General features: G+C 50.5%; 1 protein-coding gene across 1 annotated transcript; it reads left to right on the top strand.

Annotated features, from left to right (window-relative positions):
* The first annotated feature begins 794 nt into the window (after positions 1–794).
* On the top strand, positions 795–22,840 carry LOC133372770 (serine/threonine-protein kinase PLK2-like). The gene is made up of 15 exons (XM_061601833.1): positions 795–899; positions 3,336–3,443; positions 6,003–6,119; positions 7,540–7,669; positions 9,386–9,473; positions 9,919–10,014; positions 13,614–13,812; positions 14,612–14,750; positions 14,964–15,043; positions 15,556–15,661; positions 16,436–16,516; positions 18,029–18,194; positions 18,430–18,559; positions 19,668–19,778; positions 20,703–22,840. Exons 1-15 carry the CDS (start codon positions 795–797, stop codon positions 20,886–20,888), a joined length of 1,842 nt encoding a protein of 613 aa, XP_061457817.1. The 3' UTR covers positions 20,889–22,840.
* The last annotated feature ends 4,571 nt before the right edge of the window (positions 22,841–27,411 follow it).

The following is a 27,411-nucleotide window of genomic DNA, read 5'->3' as shown; positions in this document are numbered from 1 at the left end:
GACATGCCCTGCCACCTGTGCAGCCGTGGGCAAGCTGCATAGCCCCGTTGCCCCCCAGCTGGCAGTTGCGGACAAGGAAGGGGCTGGCTTGTGCAGCTGTGTCAAGCTGAGCCGGCCCTAGCCAGCTGGGCAGGACTAGCCGCAGAGGGAGGCAATGGTAAACACCGCTTACCATGAACACCCTATTCGTAGGGTCGCCATAAATCGGGACCGACTTGAAGGCAGTCCATGTCCATTTCCCCATCTCCAGATAGGCCTGGGAATGCCTGAAACCCTGGACAGCCACTGCCGGTCAGTGTTGACAGTGCTGTGCTCCATGGCTCTGACACAGGATAAGGCAGCTTCCCCGGTCCACACATTCTATGCTCTCCCCGTGTTTGCAGTAAGAGCAACGGGAGTCGCCTTTGGGTGCGGAGGAAGCACCCTCTGCCCTTTCCAGCCGTTTGCTGGGCAAAGCAAAACCTCCTCTGCCACAACTGCTTTGCGCCTGCCTGCCTGCTTTCCACCACAATCAGAACCTGCCTGTCTCTCTCTGCATCCCCACCCCAGAGCCTGTATTTCTGGCTGCCCAATGGGCAGGGCTGCCTGTCCCAAGGGGGGGCCTCTGGCCTAGCTGAGTCTCCACCCCCGTGCCTTATAAGAGGGTCTGGCACAGGCTCCTGCCTGCTCAGAGGCTCTTGGTGCAGCTGCTGGAAGAGGGAGGGGGGCTGGGGAGGGAGGGAGGGAGGGCACAGTTGTTCACCTGAATTTGCAAAAAGCCTGCAAGGAGGTGGGGGGGGTGCATGGTGGGGAGAATGGAATATGCAGCCTGGAGGCGAGGCGAGGGGGAGAGTTTGAAATACTTCATAGAAGATCCAAGCACCGGGACCCTTTACAAGAGAGGGCAGCTTTTGGGAAAGGTAAAGAAGTCGTTTGCCATTTGGCTTCATTTCATCGCACGCTGCGTCCCATCGCTGAGCCTGGGTTGCATTCTAGGCTATTAATCTGCAACAATGGTTTGTGGGTTTGTGGGTTTTTTTAAGATGACGTTGGCTGGTTTTGCTTTTAGCTGGTTGGCAGCGCTGCGCTCGATTGCATTGGGCCCGTTTCAATGTGCCCACCTGGCACAGTCCTTGATAAATAGCACAAGGGATAGTCCTAACTAGAAGAGGCAAGAGTGATGCCAACCCAGACCCTCCATTGGGGGAAACTGAGTCACAAGGTGAAGAGGTAATTCAAGGTCACTCAGGAAGAGCCAAGGTAGATAAGACTCCAGAGAAGTCAAATTAAGGGCCCATTTTCTGCCCAGGACTGAAGATAGAACCCAGGCATCCGGGACCTAGATCTTACCCACCCACCCCCAGCTTTCTGACTTTTGGACCCACTGGAATAAAACAGAAAGGAGAGGGGCTCTAGACCAGTGTTCCATTTACACTTCACCCCCATTATTTTCAAGGCGTGCTCTGGAAATCCTTGTTCAATCATACCTTATCTTGGGATCACATTGTGGATTTCCCCCCCTCATCCCATCCGGCATCACCCCCAGCCGCAGGATTTTCAGAACCATCATTTCGAAGAGAGTTGGTCCATTTTTGTCACACGTTAGGCACCCAAAAGAACTATAGCTGTATATATAAAGACATATACAGTATTAAAATGCAGCACCCTGAGGCTATTTGCAGAATCTCAGAGGGAGGGGGGGAGCCAAATGGCACAGACCGGGAGGTTAGCCCTTTAGAAAAATCTCTCTCCAAAAACCCAGAGGGGAGGCACTCTTGTTAGGCTCAACGCCTCTCAACAAGCAGCCGGCAAGCTTTGGTTGCAACAGAATTATTCGCCAACTCCAGCCGGACGAAGAGTCCTGGAGAACTCCGAAGCTGGCGGACTCTTTTGCAAGGAAAATGCCGTTACCAGAAGGACTGAATCTGGGGCATGCAAGGGGAGGGTAGTTAATCCAGATAAACTGTTGTGGAGTGCAAATGGGGGGAGCGATCTTTTGCATTTGGGGAGTACTGCCCCCCCAGCTCCTCCCAGCTCCCATTAAGTCTACACTCCTCCAGAACTCAGGAGTCCTGTGCCCCTAAACTCCTCTTTCCAGCTTGCACCAGGAGAGGCTTCTCAGGGAAGCCTTCCCCCCCACACACACACACTTCCCCCCCACACTTTTGCTTTGCCAGGGCAAACATGCCCAGGCTAGTTACAGGTAGTGCAGGAAAGCCCCGCCTGTTTGGGACTCCAGCCCAGGTGGGGGAAGGCAGCCTGAAGCTCACAGATGTAGAAAGCTGCTTTATACAGTCATATCTTTGGTCCACCTAGCACATATATACCGAGATTCTAGTCCTCATGATAAAGGAGCTGGTTTTAAATAGGAACTCCGGAAGCTGCCTTATAGCGAGTCAGGCCATTGGGCCAGTAGCACAGTACTATCTACACTGACTGGCAGCAACGTTCAGGCAAGGAACATTCTTACCCAGAGATGCCGCTGGCAGTTGGACATGGGACTTTTTGCATGTTCCGCAACTGAACTGGGGCCCTTTCTTAAGGGAGGCACATTCCCGCCTAGGCGCTTTGCTCGTTTTGATGAGAAGAAGGTGAGTCAAGGGCTGTACACAGAGGGAGACTCACAGCTGAGGCTGATAAGAGATGTCACCCAACAAAATTATTATTATTATTAGAACTTATATATTGCTTTTGTCACAAAGTGACCTCCAAGCAGTTTACATACAAATAAGTAAGTCACATCATTACAAATTACACATGTCTGGAGGGCACAAGGCTGGCTTTGTCGGTGGCTCAATGGAACCTCCTTGGACAAGCGCAACCTACCTCCTAATACCAGGCTCTGGAGAGAAGCCAGAGGAAAGGGCTGGCTCTATCATCCTCGTGGGCTTCTCATTGGTATGCGCTGGGTCAGAGGCTTCCAGTAGGGCTCTCCTTGTAAAGAGAAGGTCTGCCAGCAGCTGGTAGCTATGGGAGCAAAATGGAACCTCCATGGAAAGGTGCAATCTACCTCAGAAAGTCAAGCACTGGGGGCAGGGGTGTCCTGTTCTTCCTGGGCTCCTGAGGACTCAGGAGCCTTGCCACCAACAGCCATGTGGACAATACCCAAATCAGCATCCAGGGCTGGTCCAAGGTCAGGGCACAGACAGGCAGAGTCCACCCCAAAGGATCAGGCGAGAGGCAAAGTCAGAGCGGCCCAAGGTCAGGGTCCAGTCACTCCGAGGGCAAGAGGCGGCAAGGCGTCCGCCCCCCCCAGGCCACCAAATGCAATTCCACACTTGCCATGATTCCTGGCTGAACCTCCATGGAAAGGCGCAATCTACCTCAGAAAGTGAACCCCTCTGTTCCCCCCATAGGGAGCGTTTGGAAGATGCTACAAGTTCACAGACATGTCCACCAACAAAGTCTACGCCGTGAAGGTTGTCTCCCAGTCCCGGGTCTCCAGACTCGACAACAGAGGGAAGGTGAGCTGCGATGTCGGTGGGAGAGCCGGCATCTCTGCTTGGGAGGGTAGCGGCCCCTGTGTTGTCCTGCTCCCCTTAAACACTACTCCCCCCTTCCGTGCCGATGGGCTCCTAGAGATGTCTGTAGTTGTGCGAGAAAGCGTCAACAAAGATCTCATTCTCAACCCAGCAACAAAAAAGGGTGGCTGTGGCTGTCGTGAGGGACCCTGCACTTCTGAATTTGCCACTGAACTGCTGCTCACAATGCCAGGAGCTGGGAATCATATGCAGGAAGAGTTGCTGTTGACTCAAGTCCTGCCTTGGGGCATCTGGTTGGCCATGGTGAGAGCAGGGTGCTGGACTCCATGGGCCCCCGTTGGCTGGATCCAGCTGCTGTAGGGCTCCTCTGTTGTTCTTACACAAAAGGTCTGGGATGCACCCACTGGTCAATGCCTGGATCTCCAATCTGGTCAAGGCCTGGACTGGAGAATCACCGCCGAGCTTGAGCGTGGGATAAAAGGCATTACATCAATGTGACAAATAAATAAGTAAATATGTGGCATCCTGCAGGTCCTCCACACCTGACGTTAAACCTCAGCAAGCATCACCGAAACAATTAGGAACTTAGGAAAGTGCCTTACCCTGAGTAAGGCCCATTGGTCCATCTAGCTCAATATTGTCTGCACTGACCGGCAGCAGCTCTCCAGGATTTCAGGAAGGGGACATTCCCAGCTTTACCTGGGGATGTCGTTGGGGATTTGAACCTGGGGCCTTCTGCTCGCAAGGCCGACGCTCTCCACACATACCCTCCTTCCTTTCAAAACATCACCTCCTCATGTTGCGCTTTAGATGGTAAGCTCCTCGGGGCAGGGAACTCTGCAAAACACCAGGCCACACCGGTGAGGTGACAGAAGCAATCCTACTCCATACCTCTCAGTAGCTAAAAAGGCTTTGTCATTTACAATAATGTTGCATAGCGCCCATCGCTGGTATATATGGTGCTCTGGCAAGAAAATCAGGCCTTTGCCCCAAAGAGCTTCCAATTTACATTCTGGCAGCGGAGCAGATAGTTGTTCTGTTCTCACCAGGCTCCTGAGGAAACAAATCTGTCAGCAACATCACCACCAAAGAAACATCTGGGGCCAGTTCAACGTCAGGGTCCAAACCAGCCAAGTCCACGCCACAGGCTTGTGTCAGAGGCAAGCTCAGAGCACGTCAAGGTCCAGTCCGTTCACGAGCAAAGCCGAAAGGCACGCTTGGGGCCAGCAGGCGCTCAGCTAGCAGGCAGAGCACAGGGCTAATGCATGGACGTTGTCCCAGCAGCTCTTCCAGCCCGGCACTGGGGCTTTTGAGCTGGAGCTGCTGGAACAACACCCCTGCCTCAGCAGACTCCTATCAACTGCCTTCAGCCAAACCTTTACTCCCAAGGAAACTTTAATGCCAGAGGAGACCTCGCCTGTAGTGAGGCACTTGAGAACATAAGAAGAGCCTGCTGGATCAGGCCAGTGGCCCATCTAGTCCAGCATCCTGTTCTCACAGTGGCCAACCAGGTGCCTGGGGGAAGCCCGCAAGCAGGACCCGAGTGCAAGAACACTCTCCCCTCCTGAGGATTCCGGCAACTGGTTTTCAGAAGCATGCTGCCTCTGACTAGGGTGGCACAGCACAGCCATCATGGCTAGCAGCCATTGATAGCCCCGTCCTCCATGAATTTGTCTAATCTTCTTTTAAAGCCATCCAAGCTGGTGGCCATTACTGCGTCTTGTGGGAGCAAATTCCATAGTTTAACTATGCGCTGAGTAAAGAAGTACTTCCTTTTGTCTGTCCTGAATCTTCCAACATTCAGCTTCTTTGAATACCCACGAGTTCTAGTATTATGAGAGAGGGAGAAGAACTTTTCTCTATCCACTTTCTCAATGCCATGCATAATTTTATACACTTCTATCATGTCTCCTCTGACCCGCCTTTTCTCTAAACTAAAAAGCCCCAAATGCTACAACCTTTCCTCGTAAGGGAGTCGCTCCATCCCCTTGATCATTCTGGTTGCTCTCTTCTGAACCTTCTCCAACTCTATAATATCCTTTTTGAGATGAGGCGGATGGGCCGGATGGCCGGGTTTCCAACCAGTTCTTGGGCTGGGGACCCGTATGGCTTCGACATCAGAGGCCCGACTTGCCCAGGGTGCGGACGGCCCTTCCTTGGCTCTTTGCTACAGGATCCTGGCCCCTAGATGGAGCCTGGCCAGGCCCTGGGTCCCAAGCCGGAGCCTCCTGGTCCTCCCCTGGTGAGGACTCCCCTGGTTGAGACCTGACAACAGGGAAGAGCAGAGAGGAAAGGGAAGATCACCCACAGAGGGAGCAGAAAGTCCTTGCTCTTGGCACTGACTGCGCGGGAAAGAGCAATGGGTTTTGCTTTTGCTTCTCGGTCCCTCGAGTTTGTGTCCTCGGAAGCCTTTTCCATCGATATTTCCCTTCCTCACCATTGTAGAATTCTAGCTGACTTGAGCACTTGGACCCCGTGACTCGTCTGCACGGGCGTGTTTGGGCATTTTTGCAGAAACCTATTTTTCCACCCTTCTCGCAGGTCGAACGCGAGATTGAATTGCACAGCCAACTCAAGCACAGGAACGTGGTTGGCTTCCACCGACATTTCGCTGACCAGGAAAACATCTACATGGTGCTGGAATACTGTAGCCGGAAGGTGAGAGCAGTGGGGGTGGGGTGGGGGGAAGCTTGCAGGCTTGGCTCAAAAGGGCTTGCTTCTGCCTGCAACAAAATATCACGGGTGCGGACACAGGGGCCAAAACTGAACCGCATGTTCTACCCACCTGCAAGATTCATTCAAAACTTAGGGTGGCTTGGCTTGCATCCACAGGCGGCAAGAGCCTGTAATTTGCATTGGGGATGTTTTTAGAGCAGTGATGTAGCCTCACAACAACCCTGAGAAGTAGGTTAGGCTGAGATGCACAATTACTCAAAGCCACCTCTGGTGGCTTCATGTCAACTGTCAGGAGAATCCACTCTGGACTTGCAAGGAGCTGTCCGTGGTATTTTGGGAATAGGGTTCAGCACCTTGGGCAGCTCTTTGAAAGTCTGGACTAAAACCCAGAGCGGATTCCACCGCCCTGCTGAAATGGTGCCACCAATGTCACCCAGTGAGCTTGAGGGCTGAACAAGGATCTGGACCCGGCTCTCCCACAAAGACTCTCCACAAATGCTCTCTCATCCTTCAGTTAAAAATTCTCAGCAAGATCTGAATGGGCTCAGGTGCAAAAGGGCCTGGGTTATCCACAAGTGAAGCAAATGCACCTTGCATATGCTCAGAGGCACTCTCCTCTTTTTCATTATTGCTCGCCAAGCTGAACCTGCCATTGCAATCTGGTCCATATGAAGCCCTGATGCAGCTTAATTTAAAAAAAAAACTTCACAGTGCATCCGAGGTGAAAAAGAAAGTAAAGCCATCCACAAGGGCACAGAACTCATCTGCGCAGGGGTTGACAAATAGCTTGCCGAAAAGTGGCTTGACCCCTGTGCTTGTAAGAAAAGTTTGGTCTGTAGAAACCAGCCATTGAAGCTTTTTCACAGCACAGAGAAAAGTTACTGTCACTTACTCATGTTTACACGTGAAGTCACTGTCAAAGGCACCTGAAAGTTGCTTAAAAGTTGCCATCACTAATCTTCACCACACAGACCCCCCCCTTTCCTAGACGAGACTCAGAATTGCTGGCTTGACTGAAACCCCCCCTCACCAATAGAACAGGGGCTGTTCTTTTGCATTGCACCAAAATTCCCAACGGCCCGCCCACCTTTTCATGATGGGATGGTCCGATGCCAAAGCAGATAGGGCTTCTGTACCTTTAATAGTGGTGTAGGAGAGAGAATGTCAACAGGTAGATAACTATTAAAGGTGCAAGAGCCCTGCCCTCTTTTGCAGTGTCTCTCCCCCCCCCCATTTCATGAGCAGAAACATTTGCTCAAGTTGCACAAATGGCAGGCAATTCAACAGATGCAACTGGATTCCAGGATTCTGAGTTTTGGAATGAGGTGCTGCATTGCTTCCGGACAACTTCTAAAAATCAGTGTTGCCTCTGTCCTCTCTGCTCCACTCCATGCCCCTCTAGTCCCTAGCCCACATCCTGAAAGCCCGGAAGACGCTGACGGAGCCCGAGGTCCGATACTACCTCAAGCAAGTCATTGCCGGTCTGCAATACATCCATCAACAAGGGATAATCCATCGTGACCTCAAACTGAGTAAGTGGCTGAGAGGGGAGGATTTGGCAGGGAGGTGGAGGCTGGTGAGGGAGGAAGGACGTTCGCCAATTTACTCTCACGCACACCGGGAATGCCATTGACTGTCCAGCAGCATAGGAGGGGTTAATCACCCAGTGCCCTCTGTCCTGGGATCCGCCAGAGCTTTGCACCAGGGGGTTAAAAATATACAGCAAGACAGCACGGGCTGCTTCCTTGAGGGCAGAGTAAATGCCTGCAGGGTGACCTCATCGCACTATTGCCGGCGGGATGGTGTGAGCTGGGGCTCTCTGGGGAGGGCGGCTGCTCTTATTTAGCCGGCACGATCTATGCAAGGACCTCACACACACAAATATCTCCCACCCTGAGCCTCAAGTTGACATCATGCGTGGGCAGAGATGCAGCGCTTATTCAGCCTGCAGGTTCTGCGCAAGGATCCCACACGCACACATCCACCTTGAGACATCATGCACATGCAAGGGACATGGGCGGTCAGACCCCGCAAAGAGGTTGGCTTCCTCCAGATGCCTCGTCAGTGGAGCATTCATCTCGACACGTCCGGCGCTACTCAATCACAAATTCAAATTGTGCAATTGAGGCTGGTTGGGAGCTCTTGCACATTCCCCAAAGAACAGACTTTCTTTTCTTTTTTTTGCAAGAAAGAGAGGGGGAAATCCACTGGAAAATGTGGGATGATGCCGGCTTTGAGGCAACGTTGCCTAATCTCCCCACAAACAAATCAGAAATAGCCACCATCGTCTCCTCTTTCTGCAAACAAATCAGGATGCATGCTCAATAAACAGGTCATGTTGATGCACGCCATGCATCGTCTGTGCTGAGCATTTATCCTGATTTGGTTGCACAAAGTTTATACTGAGGTTAGACGGTCTCTGGTCTTTATTTGTTCTGATTGGTTTACAGGACAGTTCTAAGACAATGGACGCTCATCTGATTCGCCTGCAGGGTATTCACCCTTCGTCTCGTGAAGTGGCATCCTTCACTTTCAAGTGCATTTCCACATCACTTTCCTAACAGCAAAAAAAATCTGTTTTGTTCTTGTTGTTATTGGTGGATTTGTTGAGCCAGAGCAAATTTATTTATTTATTTATTATCTGATTTATATTCCTCCCAGCAGGCGCCCATATTAAACCATGTTAATTGCACAAACCTTAAGTTCCTATATGAGCCTGAATCCCTCTTGCAAAATAGTGAGCCTGGAGGCATTCGGAGATGAAGAGCGCCCTTCTGGGAAGTATGCATGGTAGAAAACTCTCTTCCTGGTGGGTGTGTACAAACAGACACACACACACACGTACCTCTGTTTGCCAAAGCATCCACGTTAACAGGCCACACCAGTTATTTCCCAATGCAGCTTCAGCCAAAGTTTGCTTTATTTTATTTCTTGATTATCACATTTATATTCCAACCTTTCCTTCAAGGAGCTCATGGTGGAATACACACTTCTCCCCCATTTTATGCTCACAACGGCTCTGCAAGGTAGGCTGGGCTGAGAGACACAGGCTGGCCCAATGTCATGCAGTGAGCTTCATGGCTGAGTAAGGATTTGAACTCGGGTCTCCCAGGTCCTGGTCTAACTTTAACCACTACACCACCCTGGCTCTCTTCTGGAAATAAGAATCCGATATTTCGTGGAGAGACAAATTGGATTGGACTCTCTGGCTTAGACTATTTAACCCTCTGAACTCTTCACATTCCCAGGTAACTTCTTCATCACAAAGAACATGCAGGTGAAGATTGGTGATCTGGGGCTGGCGACTCGAGAAGAACAGGCCAGCCGGAGGAGAGGGTGAGTATTATGGGGTGGCTGCGTGGAGAAGCTATACGAGGGCCCTTGTTTCCTGGTTGGATAAAGACATGCTTTTCAACAATAGAGGCAGTACAAAATTAGTAAGGGGACATCTGAAGTTGCCACACAGACCTTTGTATATTTCCTCCGAAGTAGGGATGGAGGGATTGAAAGCCGAATCTATGAGAATTGCATGTTCTGAAACACAACTATCCTTCGAAATTTGCACATCTCTGAATTTTGCGACGCAGTTGGCCAACCAAACAGTGCTTACAAAAATGCATCTGTTAGGGGCACGTGTACACAAAAATGAATATATGAGTGAAAATGACATACAAAATGCATTCTGTTAGTCAAAACTGCAGCCAAAAATGTGTTTATTAGGAGTAATATTTGTTTTGTTGTCATTTTCTCGCTCCATAACCCCCCTTTCCTCATCCCACAGAGTGGTCTGCGGGACCCCCAATTACCTGGCTCCTGAAGTCATCGCGAAGAAAGGCCACTCATTCAAATCAGACGTTTGGGCACTTGGCTGCATCATGTACGTAACTCCAGAAGGTTAGGGATGGCCGGCTGATCCACAAATGACTGTGGTTTCTGATTGGCTGCCGGATTCACCCCAATTTTCAGTGTGCCCTGCCCCCTTCTTTGATAAAAAATATATATTTGTATAGATGAGGAAAAAACTGCTATATGCTGCTTTTCCCCCCCTCCAAAAAGGGGCCCCTGTGGCCCTCCAGATGTTGCTTGGCTCTAGCTTTCATCACCCCTGCCATTGGCCATGCTGGCTGCTGGGAGTTGGGAGTCCAATGACATCTGGGGAGCCACTAATGTCCCCCCCGGTATAAAACACACACACACACACACACACCCCCAAATAATCCACCATTAAAACAATGCCAAAACTGAAGCCTTCCCCTGTGATGGAGGCTCGGAGGGTGGCGACAGGGAAGAGGGCCATTTCAGTTGTGGCTCCCCATGTCTGCAATGCTCTCCCCACTGAGGACTGCCTGGCACCTTCACTGACATCTTTTCAGCTCCAGGTAAAGATTTAGCTTTCCCCCTTCCAGGCCTTTGATAGGCCAAGTTGAGTCTGCTTTATTGTTTATTATGGACGAAAACCAACAAAGGCTAAAAGCAGCATTTAAAAAAGGCAGAGCGAATCAGAACAGACAATAAAAGAGTTGAATTGAGCACCCACAAAATCAAGGCTTATGACCGTTTTGGCTAACTTGTCTTCCTTCTAGGGACAGGTGAGAAACTTGATTCAGTTTGCGTCTAAAGCTGCATTTATCAAATCTGCAGTTTTGGAAACAACGTGAGAATCGAAGCACAGCCCTCCTTCGAAATTTACACTTATCCAAATTTTGTGATGCAGTTCTCCAACAAAGCAATGGTTGCAAAAATGCCTATAGTAGGGGAAAGTGTGCATAAAAACCAATCTATTAGTGAAAATAACATAGACAAAGGCATTACATTAGGAGAAATTGCTTGCAGAAATTTGCACATTAGTCAAAACTGCATACATTTGCTGCACCTTTACTAGTTTATTGTATTTATTTATTTATCTATTTTAAAAATTGATTTCCTGCCCTTCCTCCCAAAGGGAGCCCACGGCGGCAAACAAATGATAAAAAAATTCAAAGTAAAACATCAAAACATTTTAAAAAAAACTTTATAAACAATTCCTGTGCAGACACAGCCTGGGATAAAGGTGTCTGCTTAAAAGGCTTGTTGGAAGAGAAAGGTCTTCAGTAGGCACTGAAAAGACAACAGAAATGGTGCCTGCCTAATATTTAAGGGGAGGGTATCTATGATGTCCTTTTTGTAAAGGGGGGTGCAACCAGAATTGTACATGGTACGCCACAGACCTATCAAAAAGTTGAAGGGCTTCCCCTGGCCAGAGCCCAGTCGACTCCGGCAGAGTCCTCGACTTCGGCTGACACGACACAGCACCGGGTGCCATTCTTGGGCTCCGAGCGGTGTGGAAGGAAAACTTTCCAGTCAATTTATTGTGCTCCAAAGAACAGAGTTTATTGAGAGATAGCAAAGACCAATGCATTGGGAGAGAGGTCACCATAAGAACATAAGAACATAAGAAGAGCCTGCTGGATCAGGCCAGTGGCCCATCTAGTCCAGCATCCTGTTCTCACAGTGGCCAACCAGGTGCCTGGGGGAAGCCCGCAAGCAGGACCCGAGTGCAAGAACACTCTCCCCTCCTGAGGATTCCGGCAACTGGTTTTCAGAAGCATGCTGCCTCTGACTAGGGTGGCAGAGCACAGCCATCATGGCTAGTAGCCATTGATAGCCCTGTCCTCCATGAATTGGTCTAATCTTCTTTTAAAGCCGTCCAAGCTGGTGGCCAATACTGCATCTTGTGGGAGCAAATTCCATAGTTTAACGATGCGCTGAGTAAAGAAGTACTTCCTTTTGTCTGTCCTGAATCTTCCAACATTCAGCTTCTTTGAATGTCCACGAGTTCTAGTATTATGAGAGAGGGAGAAGAACTTTTCTCTATGCACTTTCTCAATGCCATGCATAATTTTATACACTTCTATCATGTCTCCTCTGACCCGCCTTTTCTCTAAACTAAAAAGCCCCAAATGCTGCAACCTTTCCTCATAAGGGAGTCGCTCCATCCCCTTGATCATTCTGGTTGCCCTCTTCTGAACCTTTTCCAACTCTAGAATATCCTTTTTGAGATGAGGCGACCAGAACTGTACACAGTATTCCAAATGCGGCCGCACCATAGATTTATACAACGGCATTATGATATCGGCTGTTTTATTTTCAATACCTTTCCTAATTATCGCTAGCATGGAATTTGCCTTTTTCACAGCTGCCGCACACTGGGTCGACATTTTCATCGTGCTGTCCACTACAACCCCGAGGTCTCTCTCCTGGTCGGTCACCACCAGTTCAGACCCCATGAGCGTATATGTGAAATTCAGATTTTTTGCTCCAATATGCATAATTTTACACTTGTTTATATTGAATTGCATTTGCCATTTTTCCGCCCATTCACTCAGTTTGGAGAGGTCTTTTTGGAGCTCTTCGCAATCCCTTTTTGTTTTAACAACCCTGAACAATTTAGTGTCGTCAGCAAACCTGGCCACTTCACTGCTCACTCCTAATTCTAGGTCATTAATGAACAAGTTGAAAAGTACAGGTCCCAATACCGATCCTTGAGGGACTCCACTTTCTACAGCCCTCCACTGGGAGAACTGTCCGTTTATTCCTACTCTCTGCTTTCTGCTTCTTAACCAATTCCTTATCCACAAGAGGACCTCTCCTCTTATTCCATGACTGCTAAGCTTCCTCAGAAGCCTTTGGTGAGGTACCTTGTCAAACGCTTTTTGAAAGTCTAAGTACACTATGTCCACTGGATCCCCTCTATCTATATGCTTGTTGACACTCTCAAAGAATTCTAATAGGTTACTGAGACAGGACTTTCCCTTGCAGAAGCCATGCTGGCTCTGCTTCAGCAAGGCTTGTTCTTCTATGTGCTTGGTTAATCTAGCTTTAATAATACTTTCTACCAGTTTTCCAGGGACAGAAGTTAAGCTAAGTACCAACTCTGCCCAAAATATGCCAAGCAGAGCTTTATAAAGAGATTGCATGTCATACATTTATCCCAGGCCAAAAGCATACATTATTACCCTATTTAGCAGTATCATAAACCTTCTGACCCATTCTGGGTGATTCTTTTACTCATTTAGGCCCTGCCCTATCCATGTGCCAGGTGGGGGCAGTTCAGAGGTTCAATCACTTCATCCTAAAATCTCGGTGGGTTGTTTACAACAAGGGATGCGAAACAGTCCTTCAAACCCACACTCCCCCTTTCACCTAACATAACTGTGATCTGAGTTCTGTGTTTAGACCAAGCATCTCGAAAAGAGCAGACTTCCTATGCTGCAAAATCTTTTGCCGCTTCCCTTTTCCCTATCTCTTGGCTGCATTCTGACTTTGTTTCCTTTGTAGGCAAGCTGACATAATCACTTTACTATGAGGCTTTTCAAGCAGCACAGCTGAAGCTAAGTGAGGCCCCATCAGACTCAAACTCCCAAGGACTCTCCTCGGGGATGTGATTGTAAATCCTTCCAGGTCTCCCAGATCGCCTGCCTCTTCTGTTTCTCTCAGGTACACGGCTCTCACCGGCTGCTCTCCCTTCGAGATCACACGCAAGCAAGAGATGTACCAGTGCATCCAGGAGGGACGCTACCCTATGCCCAGCCGCCTCTCACCCAGCGCCAGGGGGCTCATTGGGAAGCTGCTGGCTCCCAACCCAGCAGCCCGACCCAGCCTAGAGGAAGCCCTCCAGCATGATTTTTTCATCCAGGTACGGGACACTGAGTGAATAATCTACGCAAGGGGTGAGGAACCTCAGGGCTGAATCTGGCTCTCTGTCTTGCCTCCTGACCTCCCCCCAGGCCACACTCCCCATCCTCCCTGTGTTTTTTTGCCTACCTGGCCGGAGGATGGAGCTTGTGCAGAAACTAGCCTACCACACAAAGGTAGCATTCACATCCATTGCTCCACCCACTTGTGCCTCTGGCTCCGCCCAGTGGCCCTCGGAAGGTTGCCCAGATGGGAATGCGGCCCTCGGGTTGAAAAGCATTCCCCCATCTCTGATCCGCGTTATGTGGGAGCCTCTCTGGTTCGCAGCCGGAGGGATGGCGTAAGGGTTAACAGAAAAGTTTAGGTTTAAAAGGCGATGTGAGGATTGGGGTCATAGAATAGTAGAGTTGGAAGGGGCCTATAAGGCCATCCAGTCCCACCCCCTGCTCAATGCAGGAATCCAAATGAAAACATACCTGAGAGGTGGCTGTCCAGCTGCCTCTTGTAGGCCTCCAGGGTTGAAGAGCCCATCACCTCCTGAGGTCATTGGTTCTATTGTGTCGGAAAGGATCCACACTGGGCATCAAACTGGGACATCTGGCCATTTTGAGGCACTGCAATCCAGCCCTCTGACATTTCACATACGCAAGCAACTCTGCCTGTTGTCGTTCTGTTGCTGACCCTTCTCGCCTTGAGCAGCTGGGATGTTTGTGTACATTCCGTGGCATCCCCGGAGCTCATTTTCACAAAGGGACCAGAATAATCCTGGGGTGTTTTTTTGTTTTGCTATCTCCTCGCAGGGATTCACTCCAACCACGCTGTCCTCCAGGACTTGCCACTCTGCCCCCATCTTCGCCCTCCCCAACCCGCTGAGGAAGTTCTTCCAGAAGGCTGCTAAGGTCTTCTTACGAGGCTCCCTCTGCCAGGAGTCCAGGACTGGTGTGTGATTTTATTATTAGCGTGGACATTATTAGAGGGATGCCACCAGGAGTGGGAGAAGGGAGGAGGCCCGGGGATCCTCCACAGCGAGAGACAGGCAACGGGAGTCTCCTTCCTCCAAGCAGCCCTTCTTCAAAGGGTTGGCTGTGCTGTATTTGTAAAGCAAGATCACTCGTTGGCCGACCATCAGCTGACTGGGTTCCTCTCTTCCAGTGAGCCCCTTGCCCCAGGAAGTGGAGCCAATGCCGCCTCAAGGGCTGCCGCGATGCCCACCTGTTGAGACCCCCAGCCTGGTAAGAGACCACTTCATGTATGTGAGAGAGAGAGAGAGAGGCCAGGAAGCCCCTCGCAGGTGAGAATCTGTGCCCCTAGGGACTTCACAACCTCTCTGCCTCAGTCTTCCTCTCTGTAATATGGGGATCGCTACCATGACCTGTTTTACAGGCTTCTTATCAGGATTGCAACAAGATCACGGTCCCTGCCTGCCAGCCAGCCATGCCCTCTGCTGTGACACTCCGTTCCACTCCCACTCAGTTTTCTGGTTGTTGTTTTTTTCCCTTACTGACCTGCGCGCAGTTAAATCGAGTCTCCAGTACCGTAAAAAGTGTCCAAATGCATAGCCAACTGACTGACAACTTTTCAAAATATATAGCAGATGTGAAGTTGTATCATCACTCGCCTGGCCCTAGAGGATTTCTCTCTAGGGTGGGAGGGTCGTGTGCAGGTGGCCAACTGTCTTTACTCCATGGGAATCACAGGTTGTTTCTTTGTTGCTTTCTCCCACCCCCCAACGCCGGCGCTGAAGGAAGCAGAAAAGGAGGCTAGTGATGCAATTGAGGATCCGATCACCTTCCCTGTTCACTTGCTCATGAGGGGATCTCTGAACAACAGCAGCCAGTCGGAAGCAGAAAGTGAGTCCCGGAGGCAGAGAACTGGGTCAGCTGAGGAGGAGAGAAGCCAAGGCTTTTCTTGGGAGGGAAATGTCATCAGGAATTAACCTGGTACCATCCACATGCAAAGATGCTCTGCCATTCAACAACTATCTTTTCCTTTAAGATCAAGAAAGATTCTAGTCCTCATGGTTCTGAATAAAGGGCTGATTTCAATAGGAACATACTGGGGGTCTCCTCCAATCCTACCTGGAGATGCCATCGGGAATCGATCCCGGGACCTTTCTTACGCAAAGAGGACGCTCTGCCAATGCTTCCACAGCTCAGCCCATCACAGTTCTTTTGGGGGAAACTGGCTTCATCCATTCAAAGACAGCCACGGTTGCCTCTTCCTTTTGGTGCTGCTTCAACCCATCTCCAAATATCTCTGTGCAGAGGGAGTGGCAACAAATGGACTCTCCTGCCTCTAAAAGTGAATTTGGGGTGGGCCGGGCAGAGAGGGGAAGAGGTGCCTTATGAAGGCTGATAAGAACCTCCCTGTTCAGAGCCAGTCTACCTCAGAAAACTGGGTGAGGCCACAGCAGGGCCGGCCTCTGGTCTTCCTCTCCGGTGCGCGTTGGCTGTCCTCTCTTGGAAGCAGGACGCCTGGCCAGACGGACCCAATGGGGAGCATCAGAAAGGGTGGGCCAGAGGTTTGAAGGGGTTGGGACCTCTGGATGATTATACAGCTGGGGCAAGAAGAGGTCAGCCCTTTACTGCCGCCATCCCCATGTTTTGACTCTTTCTCCCTTCCAGAGGATACCAAGTGGAGCCCCGGCGGAGTACTGGAGACCATGGACCAAGCCTTGCGGACCTGCCTGAAGACCACCCCCCTGGGTGAGGCTGGGGAAGTCTCACCTTCCCCTGCATCTAGAAATAGATGGGCTGAACCCCCCTTTGGGGAGCACGACAAAACATAGGGAACTATGTCCCGTAAAGTCGGAATAAGGGTCTGGCCTTCCCCTTAAAAATAAAGCAAGATTCTAGTCCTCACGATTCTGAATGAAGGGCTGCTTTCAGCAGGAACTCAGAAAGCTGCCGTATGCCACATCAGGCCACCGGTCCATCTAGCTCCCTGTTGTCTACACTGACTGGCAGCTGCTCTGCAGGGGTCTCAGGCAGGGAGCCTCTCTGGCGATGCTGTTGGGGATTGAGTCTGGGACCTTCTGCATGCAAAACAGGGACTCTACTACTGAGCGACAGCCGGGACTTACTTCACTGTAACGCTCTTATCTTCCTGCATAACTTACATGATTATTTTAAATGAGTCCAAAGAGCCCTGACCCCACAACAAACAGCCCTCTTTGAGAGAATGGGAAGAAGGGCACGGGTGTTTCCGGGTGCTGAGTTGTTCCCTCCCCGAAGACCCTGAATGAGCCTTGCCTTCCTCTCTTTTCTCATCAGTGAGGATGGAAGGATCTGCCAGTTTCAGTTTGATCAGTTCCTCCTTGTTCCCATTTTAAATCCAGATCCCCGCATGTTGCAGAATGTTGCAATGTTTGTTTATAAAAAAAAAAAACACCCGTGAAAATTCACCAGCATTTTAGCATCAATTCCTCCTGCGAATATTAGTATACAGTTTGTGTCCGATGCACATGTTCTTGCAAGCAATCTTTGTTCTCATATAATGCAACTCCAAGATATTTTCACTCATGTTTTTTTTTTTATTCACACTTTCCCCGGTTGTATGCATTGTCGTAAACCCTCTTTTGCCTGCAAAATTCGGACACATGCGGGTTCCAACGGACGCCTGCATTTCAATTCTCACGTTGTTTCGGAAAGTGCACATTCGATAGATTTGCCTTGAAATGCAACCACATCAAATATCTATAGGAGGCTGGGCCCAATGTCCTGTAGGACCCTGCAGAGCTGTGTCACGGAACGGAGAGTTTTGAGCGAGCTTAATGCGTGTGTGTTTGAATCTTTCCTAAGATTCTACCTTTCCTGCAAATTAGTCAGACAGAGACTTTAAGCTTTAAAATAAGAAATAACTACTTTATTCTGGAAGTATATGCTTGATAGGAAAGAGTTCTATATCTAGCTATGCTGGAGCAGCTGGCACTGGTCCCAGTGCTAGCCTTCATGCTGGTTGAGAGGGAGAGACAAAGAGATGTCTGCTCCCCTCTCGAGAGAAAGAAAATCTGGAAGGAGGGAAGGAACTGAGAGATCAACATCCCTTGCATATCAGTCTAGCAGGAAGGGACAGCAGGAGATCAAAGGACAGGTATAGCCTAGCAACCAAGAGGTCTCCTCTCTAGCTATGCCTTTAGCCCCATGCAGCCTCAACCCACAAGTTGGAGTTGAACCCCATATATTCCAACAATGTCTTCCCCCATCCCAACTCTGCAGCGGAACAGAACCCCGATGGACAGCAACCAGCGTCCGGTCCGGTCCGGATGGTTACGAAGTGGGTGGACTACTCCAACAAGTATGGCTTCAGCTACCTGCTCTCAGACGGGTCCACCGGGGTGCTCCTCGCTGACGGGACACACATCACGCTCTGCCCTCGGCGCCAGTGAGTTCAGCAACATCGAGAGGCCAAAGTTCCCCATGCCCCCTATCCTCTTCACATATTCGTGGCCTGTGCCCCCTCCTGCCTCCGTGACTGGATCACGGGTTAATAGTTGGTGCCAATCCATGAGATGTTGGGCTTGATCTTCGCCCACCCTATTCCAGCCTGGTGATTTTTTTTAAGCACCCCCCCCCCCCGGTCTCTCACTGTCTCTCCCACCCCCCCGCCCCGTTTCCAGGCGAGTCTGCTACTGCTCGGAGCTCTATGAGGCCGCATCCTTCCCGAGGAGAGAGGTCCCAGCTTCCCTGGCTATGAAAATGGGGATCCTGAACTTCTTCACCCAGTACATGCAGCAGCGACTGTTGGAGGTGAGGGGGACGGAGAGGCCGGGGGAGGCAACTGAAGGCCCGACTAGAGACAAAGGATGGCTGCACCTGTCAATTTCGGCTACTCTCAGTTTTCACTTTCCCAGTGTTAAAATTCAATTCTGCAGCCATTTGCTTTTTTTAATCCCGGTGAACATTTTAATGCAGATCTCTCCTAATGTTGAGAGCCAGTGTGGCGTAGTGGTTAGAGTGTTGGACTACGTATTCGAATCCCCACACAGCCATGAAGCTTACTGGGTGACCTTGGGCCAGTCACTGCCTCTCAGCCTCAGAGGAAGGCAATGGTAACCCCCCTCTGAATACCACTTACCATGAAAACCCTATTCGTAGGGTCGCCATAAGTCAGGATCGACTTGAAGGCAATCCATTTCCACGTCTCCTAATGTGCCCACTTTTCTGTGCAATTTCGGCTAAGCACACACTTTTTTGGCAAGCAGTTTTTCGTTACCATCTGTTATTTTCACCAGTCTGAGGCATTTCCCCCCTAATGTGCATGTCTTGGCATGCCTTTTCTGACTGGAAAACTGCCTTGCAACATTTGGAAAAGTTGCAGATGTCAAAGGATAATGGCGTTTTGGCGTACGAGTCGGTTCAAAAAGCATTTTCTCCTTTAAAAAAATGCAGTTGAAATGGAATTGCTCCATCCTCCGTGATGGAGAGAAAGGGGAGAGGGGTAATTGGGGTCACCCATTGAAAGAGTAGTGGAAAGAACCCCCAAAAGTATTCCTTCCAAGCGCAGAAGGAAGGATCCACTGAATCTGCTGAGCGGAGGACAGATCTTCAGTAGAGGGCTTGTTGTAGGGAGTAGGGAACCTTTTCCAGCCGGAAGACCACAGTTCCGCCTGTGCAATGTTCTGAGGACCACATGCCGGTGGTGGGTGTGGCCCAGAGGCAACAGTCGGTGGAGCAACAGATGTAAATTCGACCAAGGGCTGGACAGAAAGGCCAGGAAGAGGGAGCAAAAGCCGTGATTGTGGTTCTGCTGAGTACCCTCTGCAAGGCACAAACAACAGGGGATGGATAAGCCCATCCCCAAGGCATCTGGCCTGCTGCCGTATCATAGCGGCTTTGACTCTGTCTCCTCCCCCAGGGTGGAAACCAGCAGGCCGGTCCCAGAACCTCCACAGATGACCTCTGTCTCCTTCACTTTGCAAAATCTGACGAGGCCCTGTTGATGCTGTTCAGTGATGGGACTCTGCAGGTAAAATGACAAAGACCCTGAGGGCGCTTTTAACACAGAGAGAGAGAGAGAGATTATTGGGGTTTGTTCATGCTAATAAGGGCATGGTGGAGAAATATATGTATTCGTTTAATGATTTGAAAAATAAATTTAACCTTAAAATAAAAAAAAAAAAAACTTTACAGAAATGGCTTCCAGTTCACCATTCAGAACAATCAAAGAATTGAACTTTAAACAAAACCCAGTGCTAAGGAATGCTAGAAACTGCAAAGCAATTTAAGAATAACGGAACCAGCAGAAGTTGGTAGCGTCTCTAAAAGGGCTCAGGGATTTTGGTTTTTTTTTTTAAAGAGGGATGAGAGTTGCCTTCTTGCTGCTGCTTTGTGGCTGCCCCAAAATGAATGGGGTCTTTTAGACTTGACCCTTTGGATCAGCAATGAAGGGAGCCCAAGTATTCTGCTCAGGACTGGGTTTTTCCATCTTGCCAAAAGACTGGGGTGGGGAGCATTAAAGCTTTCGGCAGAAAGAGATATCGCACCGGAGAACAGAAACAGCTGGTCTGTTAAGAGTGACAGCTGAGAGAATATAAAGAAGCTTATTACTACAAAAGGGTAAAGTCAGACATGCTGAAAGCAGGCATGTGGCTTCCACTCAGGGAGCCATTGCTCACTAGCTGAGCACAAAGACAGGAAAAGGAGGAAGTGGAGGGGCAAAGCCTGCAAAAGCAACAAACACTTTAGAGGAGGAATCAGCAGAGGGAGGAGTAGATTGCTTTTCAGTCTGTTGACCTGCCACTGGTTCAGATCACTTGTAACATGTGCTGGTGCTTTAATCCCAACAAGGGGGACCTTACTCTCCCCCCCCCGCATCACCTCAGTCCTACCCATTTACTTTCCCCCAGGCAGCCAGATCATGCTCTTGGTTTTTCCTGTCCTCCCCCTCCAGGTCAACTTCTACCACGACCGCACAAAGATCGTGCTCAGCCCCTCGGCTGGGGGGCACCTCTTGACCTTCATGGACCGGCAGCGCCTGAGCACCACCTTCCCGCTGGAGGCCCTGGCGGTGTGGGGCTGGACGCTGCCCTTGCGAGAGCGCATGACCTACGCCCTGAGCATGCTGCATTGCCTCTAGCAACACCCCGCACCCTCCCAGCCACAGATGTGCAGAAAGACTCTCTTGCGCCACCAGCAGGTGCTGGGATTGTGGGCTGGATCCTGCTGTCTTCCACGGCACCGTGCGGAGGGAAGGAAATGGCACTAAGGCCAGGATGGGTTGGCCTGGGCGTTGGAGGGGTGGGCAGATTGCAGAGCAGCGAGTGTGTGTCTGTATGTGGTGAGGTGTGTGCGTGCATGATCACACCCAGACACACCCAGAATCCGGGCAGGATCATTGTGGCCGATAAGAAGCTGCATAGAAGGCATGCTGAGAGTGTGAGAGGAGGACAGGGGCAGTGGTGAGGGGCAGAGAGTGCAAAATACTGTGCCAACCTCAAAAAGGTTGTCCTAGAGTTGGGAAAGGTTCAGAAAAGGGCAACCAGGACGATCAAGGAGATGATGCTGATCCTATGAGGAAAGGTGGCAGCATTTGGGGGCTTTTTAGTTTGGGGAAAAGGCGAGTCAGAGGCGACCTGATGGAAGTGTATCAAAGTATGCATGTTATAGAGAAAGTGGGCAGAGAAAAGTTCCTCTCCCTCTCTCCTAACACTAGAACTCGGGGACGTACGATGTAGCTGAACGTTGGGAGATTCAGGACAGACCAAAGAAAGCGCTTCTTCACACAGCGCAGTTAAAACGATGGGATTTAGTCCCACAAGAGGCAGCGATTGGCCACTTGGAGGGCTTTAAGAAGACTAGACAAATTCATGGCGGAATAGGCTATCAGCGGCTACTAGTTATGATGGGTATTCACAGCCACCATAGACAGAGGCAGCATGCTTCCAAAAAACAGTTGCCGGAAGCCGCAGGAGGGGAGAGTTGCTCTTGCCCTCAGGCCCTGCTTGGGAGCTTCCCATTGGGGCACCTGGTTGGCCACCAGGACCTGACCCACCACTGGCCTGATCCAGCAGGCTCTTCTGATGTTCTTACGTTCAGAAAGGGGCGGCGCTTAGATGGAGATTCCCCATGTGTAGGGAAAAGGTACCCTACACATGTTCTCGGAGCCACAAGTCCCATCAAAGTGGCTGGTGATGATAGGAACTGGGTTCCAGCGACACAAGTTGGCTCCCTCTGCCCTCGAGCAAATGTGGGCTGGGGGAGGGAGCGGCTCAGTCTCCGTCCGAGGAAAGATTCATGGTTGAAGTGCCCTCCTTGGTTGAGGCATGAAAAGCCACAGCTTCATGGCTTGTTAAGCCACGATGAAGCTTTCTCCTTTTCTGTAAAGCGGGTGACAGAAGTTAACCACGATAATTCCGGACCAGGTGGCATTCAAAATATCAGCATTTTTACCAAGCTGGTAGGGAAAAATAGGATTTTGCAAGATCTGAATGAACTGCTAAATGATTGTTATTGTTGTTAACAACAACAAAAACAATAGCACCTGGCACCAGAAAATCATAGAATCGTACCGTTGGAAGGGGCCTAAAAGGCCATCAAGTCCAACCCCCTGCTCAGTGCAGGAATCCAAATCAAAGCAGGATGAGTCCTCAGGCAGCGCGCCTCCGGCAATGTGCTAGAGCTGAGCTTACCCCCATGTGCAAAGTGTCCGTTTGTAGGTTGTGGCTGTTGCTGCCGTTTTGCAAAGCTGGTGGGTGCCTTTTCTGGCAGGAGAAAGAGAGGAGGAAAGGGTCTCAAGAGGATGGTGGCGTTTGCCATGTGGGCTGCACGTTAAATCCCAAAGAAAAAGAAAATGGGTTATGAATGTGTGGGGCGAGGAGAGAGAGGAGAGGACAAGGGGAGAGGGCAAAGTGAGGGTTGGACGGCTGGCGGGCAGAGCAGGATTCGGGCTCACGGCCATGCAGGACAGAAGGGGTGGGGGAAGGCTGCTGGTTTGGGGCAACCAGCAGGGTGGTGATGACAACCACAGCAAGTGCTCAATGTTTCCTGTCCCGGTTGCGCCATATGAATCCCATTTTTAATTAAAGTAATATGGACACTTCAGCGACTCGAGGGTTTGCTTTCTCAGTGACGGCTTAGCATTGAGATGTGGGGGAGGGGCGGGATCCTTGGTCCATATAGCCCAGTATCGTCGGCACTGACTGGCAGTGGCTATCCACGATTTCAGACAGGGAGTCCTTTTGCCAGCTGTACCTGGAGATGCTATTTGGGGATTGAATCTGAGAATTTCTGCATGCAGAGCAGGCGTTCTGCCCACTGACGTGCGGCCCTTTCCTTAAAAATCAAGCAAGGTCCCAGTCCTCATGATTCTGAATACAGGGCTAAAGGAACGCGTCTTACAGCGAGTCAGACTGTTTGCCCATCCAGCTCAGGATCATTTGCACTGACTAGAAGCTGCTCTCCAGGGTTTGCATGCAAAGCAGGCTCTACCGGCTTTGCTACGGCCTGTCCCCTTTCTTCTTTCAGGGTGCTTGCAGGGACAGAGTTCCCCACCCACCCACTCACTCTATAGGCAAGAGACGAAAGTGACCAGCAGCCATACTGGACAATTTCGTGCCCAAGGCAGCGTTCATATGCTAAAATGGAATAAGAGTTTCCACATGGAGCTGCTGTGATGGTGAAGCAACACACATACTCTCTCACACACACACACTCTTCCTCTCTCATATTCTCTCTCACACACTCTTACATTCTCACACACACTCTCACTGTCTGACACACATTCTCTCACACACATTCTCACAGGCCTATTTCTGTGCCCGGTTGCCTGACCCTAGTGGCAACTCTAGGGAGTACCTCTGGGCATGTACAGAGTGTCCATCCTTTCAGACAGGTATGAGGAAGCTGGTGCCCCTCTCCCAGTCTCCAAAGGACACACCAGCGGCCTACAACCAGCAACCAGCACACACGGATGGTCTCGAGAGAGCAGCGGCAAACTCTCCTCCAGCCTTGCCAGGCCCACGGCCTGCCCTTCTTGCCACCTTGAGGTGGGCAAGCCCAGCCTCGCTGGGCGGATGCAACCCTGGCCTGCACGGCCTCGACCCGGACCCCTCTCCAGCCATTGCCCCTATAGGGCAATGCTATGCGTCCTCTCCTGAAAGAGCCGCCTGAGCCAAGGTCACAGGGCTCCGCTGCAGCCCCCTATCTGGAGATTAGCCCTCTGAGCAGGACAAGCTCTTTGGGACGAGCATGTCACCACTTTGCAAGAAAACACAGCCCAGGCATGTGGGACATTTCCCTGTGATTACAGGGGGACGCATCGGCTGCTCGGCGGACCCAAACATGGGAGGCGAAGCAGCTGCCTTAGGCGGACCAGTTGCTTCATGCAGCTCAGTGGTGCCTGCACTGACTGGCAGCAGCTCTCTCTCGAGCCCTCCCTGGAGAGGCCAATGGGAGCTGAACTGGGGACTTTCTACATGCAGAGCAGGTGCTCTCACCACTGAGCAATAGCTCTTCCCCCCCCCAGAAGGGGGCAAGTGGTGAAAGGTCACACACACAGACGCATCTGCACAGCGGCTGCCTCCCTGCCTTGGTGGCCAAACATCACTGTGAACTCCTGTCCGACCGCGTCTAATTTGGGCGCTGCTATTTAAACCAGAGACACACTTTTTTAAAAAAAGTCCAGACGCAATAATTCAGGCTCAAGATGGGGTGGAGAGAAAAGAAAGCCGTTTAACACAGCAAAATCCCGTTCCAGGCACCCGGCAGAAGGTGCTGATGGGGGGGGGGGAGCACATAATTTGGACTGCAAAAGGCCGCAGGTTCAGGCTGAGAATTTCGATTCAGTTCGCATTTTCAGGAGAATGCATCAAATTCGCAGTTTCTGAAACAATATGAGCACCGAAACGCAGCCCTCCTTCAAAATTCGCATTTATTAGAATCTTGGGGTGCAGTTCGCCAACTAAATGACATTTACAAAAAATGCATCCGTTCGGAGAAAGCGTGCATAAGAATGAATGCACGTGTGAAAATCAATCAATCAAATCAAATCATACTGCCTACAAAAATGTGTCTCTTAGGGAAAATTCACACTAAAAGGGTGGAGAATTTTCATGAGCATTAAAAAATAATAATCCACAGATCGCTGTACAAATGTAGAGAACGCTAGAAAACTGACAGAAGCGAACAGACAGATCTTGCCAGTAACATCACACACTTAACAGCAAAACTGATTGCCCGGTTTCCCAGGGTCCAAGCATAAGATGCGAGCTGGAAGGATTTTGCAAGGGCCTCCACTCCCCCCCCCGACCCCCAGGGAGAGTGGCATGCAAAGCCCCACATGCCAAGAATACTGTTGGAGGCCTAGAAATTGGGGGGGGGTCTGCTCAATTGGGGGAGGGAGAGAGAGGGGGGGGGAAAAGAGGTGCAGCCAAAATATTAGGAATGGCACAGTGGCACTTAGCAAGCAGCGAGACGAGACGCGCAGCCTTGGAATCTGGCCCCAGACGTCAAATTTAGCCCCGTCTGTGTGCCCAGAAAAGGTACAAGGGGCCTGCACCAAAAGGGGAGTTTACAGTCTCGGCGGCAAAAGAGAAATTTAACCCTCCTAAACGTACACACATACACTCACACACCCCTCTGCTTTTAATAAACCGACTTGAAAATAGAGCCCAGCCTAAAATTAACCCTGGCTGCTTTGTAACCATCAGAGATCTGGAACTTTTGCAAAACAAAAGAGGAGATTGGGGGGGGGCAGATGTCTCTTGTAGCACAAATTGGCAGGCACGAATTGGGCAATCACAAGTGCCTGCAGGCTGCCCCCTGAAGGCCATCTGCAGGCACTGCAGCCTCCTGATGGCTAGCAAAAGGATGCGACTGGGTGTTGTGCGGGGAGGACATGTTGAGTCTGTTGCAAGAGGGCAAATGAAATGATCAAGGCACTAGTGCAAGCCCCCTCTGAGGACAGGCCACACCGTCTGGGCCTTTTCAGCTTAGAGAAAAGGCAAGGAAGAGAAGACATGATAGAGGTCTGTAAGATTTTGCACGGCGTGGAGAAACCAAACAGAGTGCTTTTCTCCCTCTCTCATGACACTAGAACTTGTGGACATCCAGTGAAGCTGAACGTTGGAAGATTCAGGACAGACAAAAGAAATGACTTTTTCAGATAGTGCAGAGTTAAAACTATGGTGTTCACTCCCCACAAGAGGCAGTGACGGCTTTAAAAGTTCTGGACACCGCACTTTAAGAAGGATGCAAACTGGGACGGGTTCCGAGGACGAGGATGATCAGGGGACTGGGAACAAAGCCCTACGAGGGGAGACTGAAAAAATGGGCCTGTTGAGCCTGGAGAAGAGAAGATGGAGGGGAGATATGATAGCACTCTTCAAGTCCTTGAAAGGTTGTCACATAGAGGAGGGCCGGGATCTCTTCTCGATCGTCCCAGAGTGCAGGACACGGAATAATGGGCTCAAGTTGCAGGAAGCCAGATTTCGACTGGACATCAGGAAAAACCTCCTAACTGTTAGAGACATATGACAATGGAACCAATGACCTAGAGAGGTAGTGGGCTGTCCGACGCTGGAGGCCTTCAAGAAGCAGCTGGACAGCATCTGTCGGGAATGCTTCAACTTGGATCCCTGCATTGAGCAGGGGGTTGGACTTGATGGCCTCATAGGCCCCTTCCAACTCTTACTGTCCTTTGATTCTTTAAAAGGGGATTAGACAAATTCATGGAGGAGGGTAAGGCTATCCATGGTGGACTGGGCAGAATGGCTATGTTTTACCTCCCCTGTCGGAGGCAGTATGCTTCTGCACACCAATTGCTGCAGATCGCAAGTGGGGAAGAGTTGCTGCTGTCATACTCGGGTCCTGCTTGTGGCCTTCCCATTGGGGAACCTGGTTGGTCACAGCGAGAACCTGCAGCTGGACTATGATAGGCCCCTTTGGGCCTGATCCAGCACCGCAGGGCTCTTCTTAAGAGTTAGCACCGATTACCGCAAGCACCGTAACTGCTGCTGGAGTGTTTCTCCCCAAGATGCCCACGACGGTGCAGAGAGCTGGCTAGCCCCAGCCAGCCGCATCCCTGAGCTCGACATCAGGTACTGTTCCTCGAAGCTCTTGAACAAGACTCGATTTACTCCGGGAGCAGCTTTGGTGGAGAAGAGGACTGCTTTGCCCGATGATTGTGGGTCTGTGAACTCTGTGTGCGCCTCTGGCCCTCCTGAACGGAGGACAGAGAGAGGTGTGTCAAAGTGTGTGTAGAAACTAGCTTACTGTATGCAGGTAAAAATCGCTCAGCACGGGTTTGCCTCTGGTGTCAGAACCCAGAAAGCTGCCTCGTACCGAGTCATACCACTACAGCAGCCCATATCGTCTGCACTGATTGGCAGTGGCTCTCCAAGGTCTCAGGCGGGTTTCATCCATGGTCCTTGGGCGATGCCGAGGACTGAAACGGGACCTCCTGTACGCAAAGCCCCTGCTCTACTACTGATCTACAGCCCTTTCCCTAAAACAAGAAAGCAAGACTCTAGTCTAAATAAATACGGTCTTGTTTACACAGGAACAGAGGAAGCTGCCTTATACCACATCAGGCTCGCTCTGTATTGTCTCGAATAAGGTTTCAGAGCCTCCAAGATTGTTGGAGACGCCAAGGAATGAAAATG

This window comes from Rhineura floridana, chromosome 18 (assembly GCF_030035675.1).
Source record: "Rhineura floridana isolate rRhiFlo1 chromosome 18, rRhiFlo1.hap2, whole genome shotgun sequence".
Lineage (NCBI taxonomy): Eukaryota > Metazoa > Chordata > Lepidosauria > Squamata > Rhineuridae > Rhineura > Rhineura floridana.
This window is presented reverse-complemented; position numbering and strand designations above follow the sequence as displayed.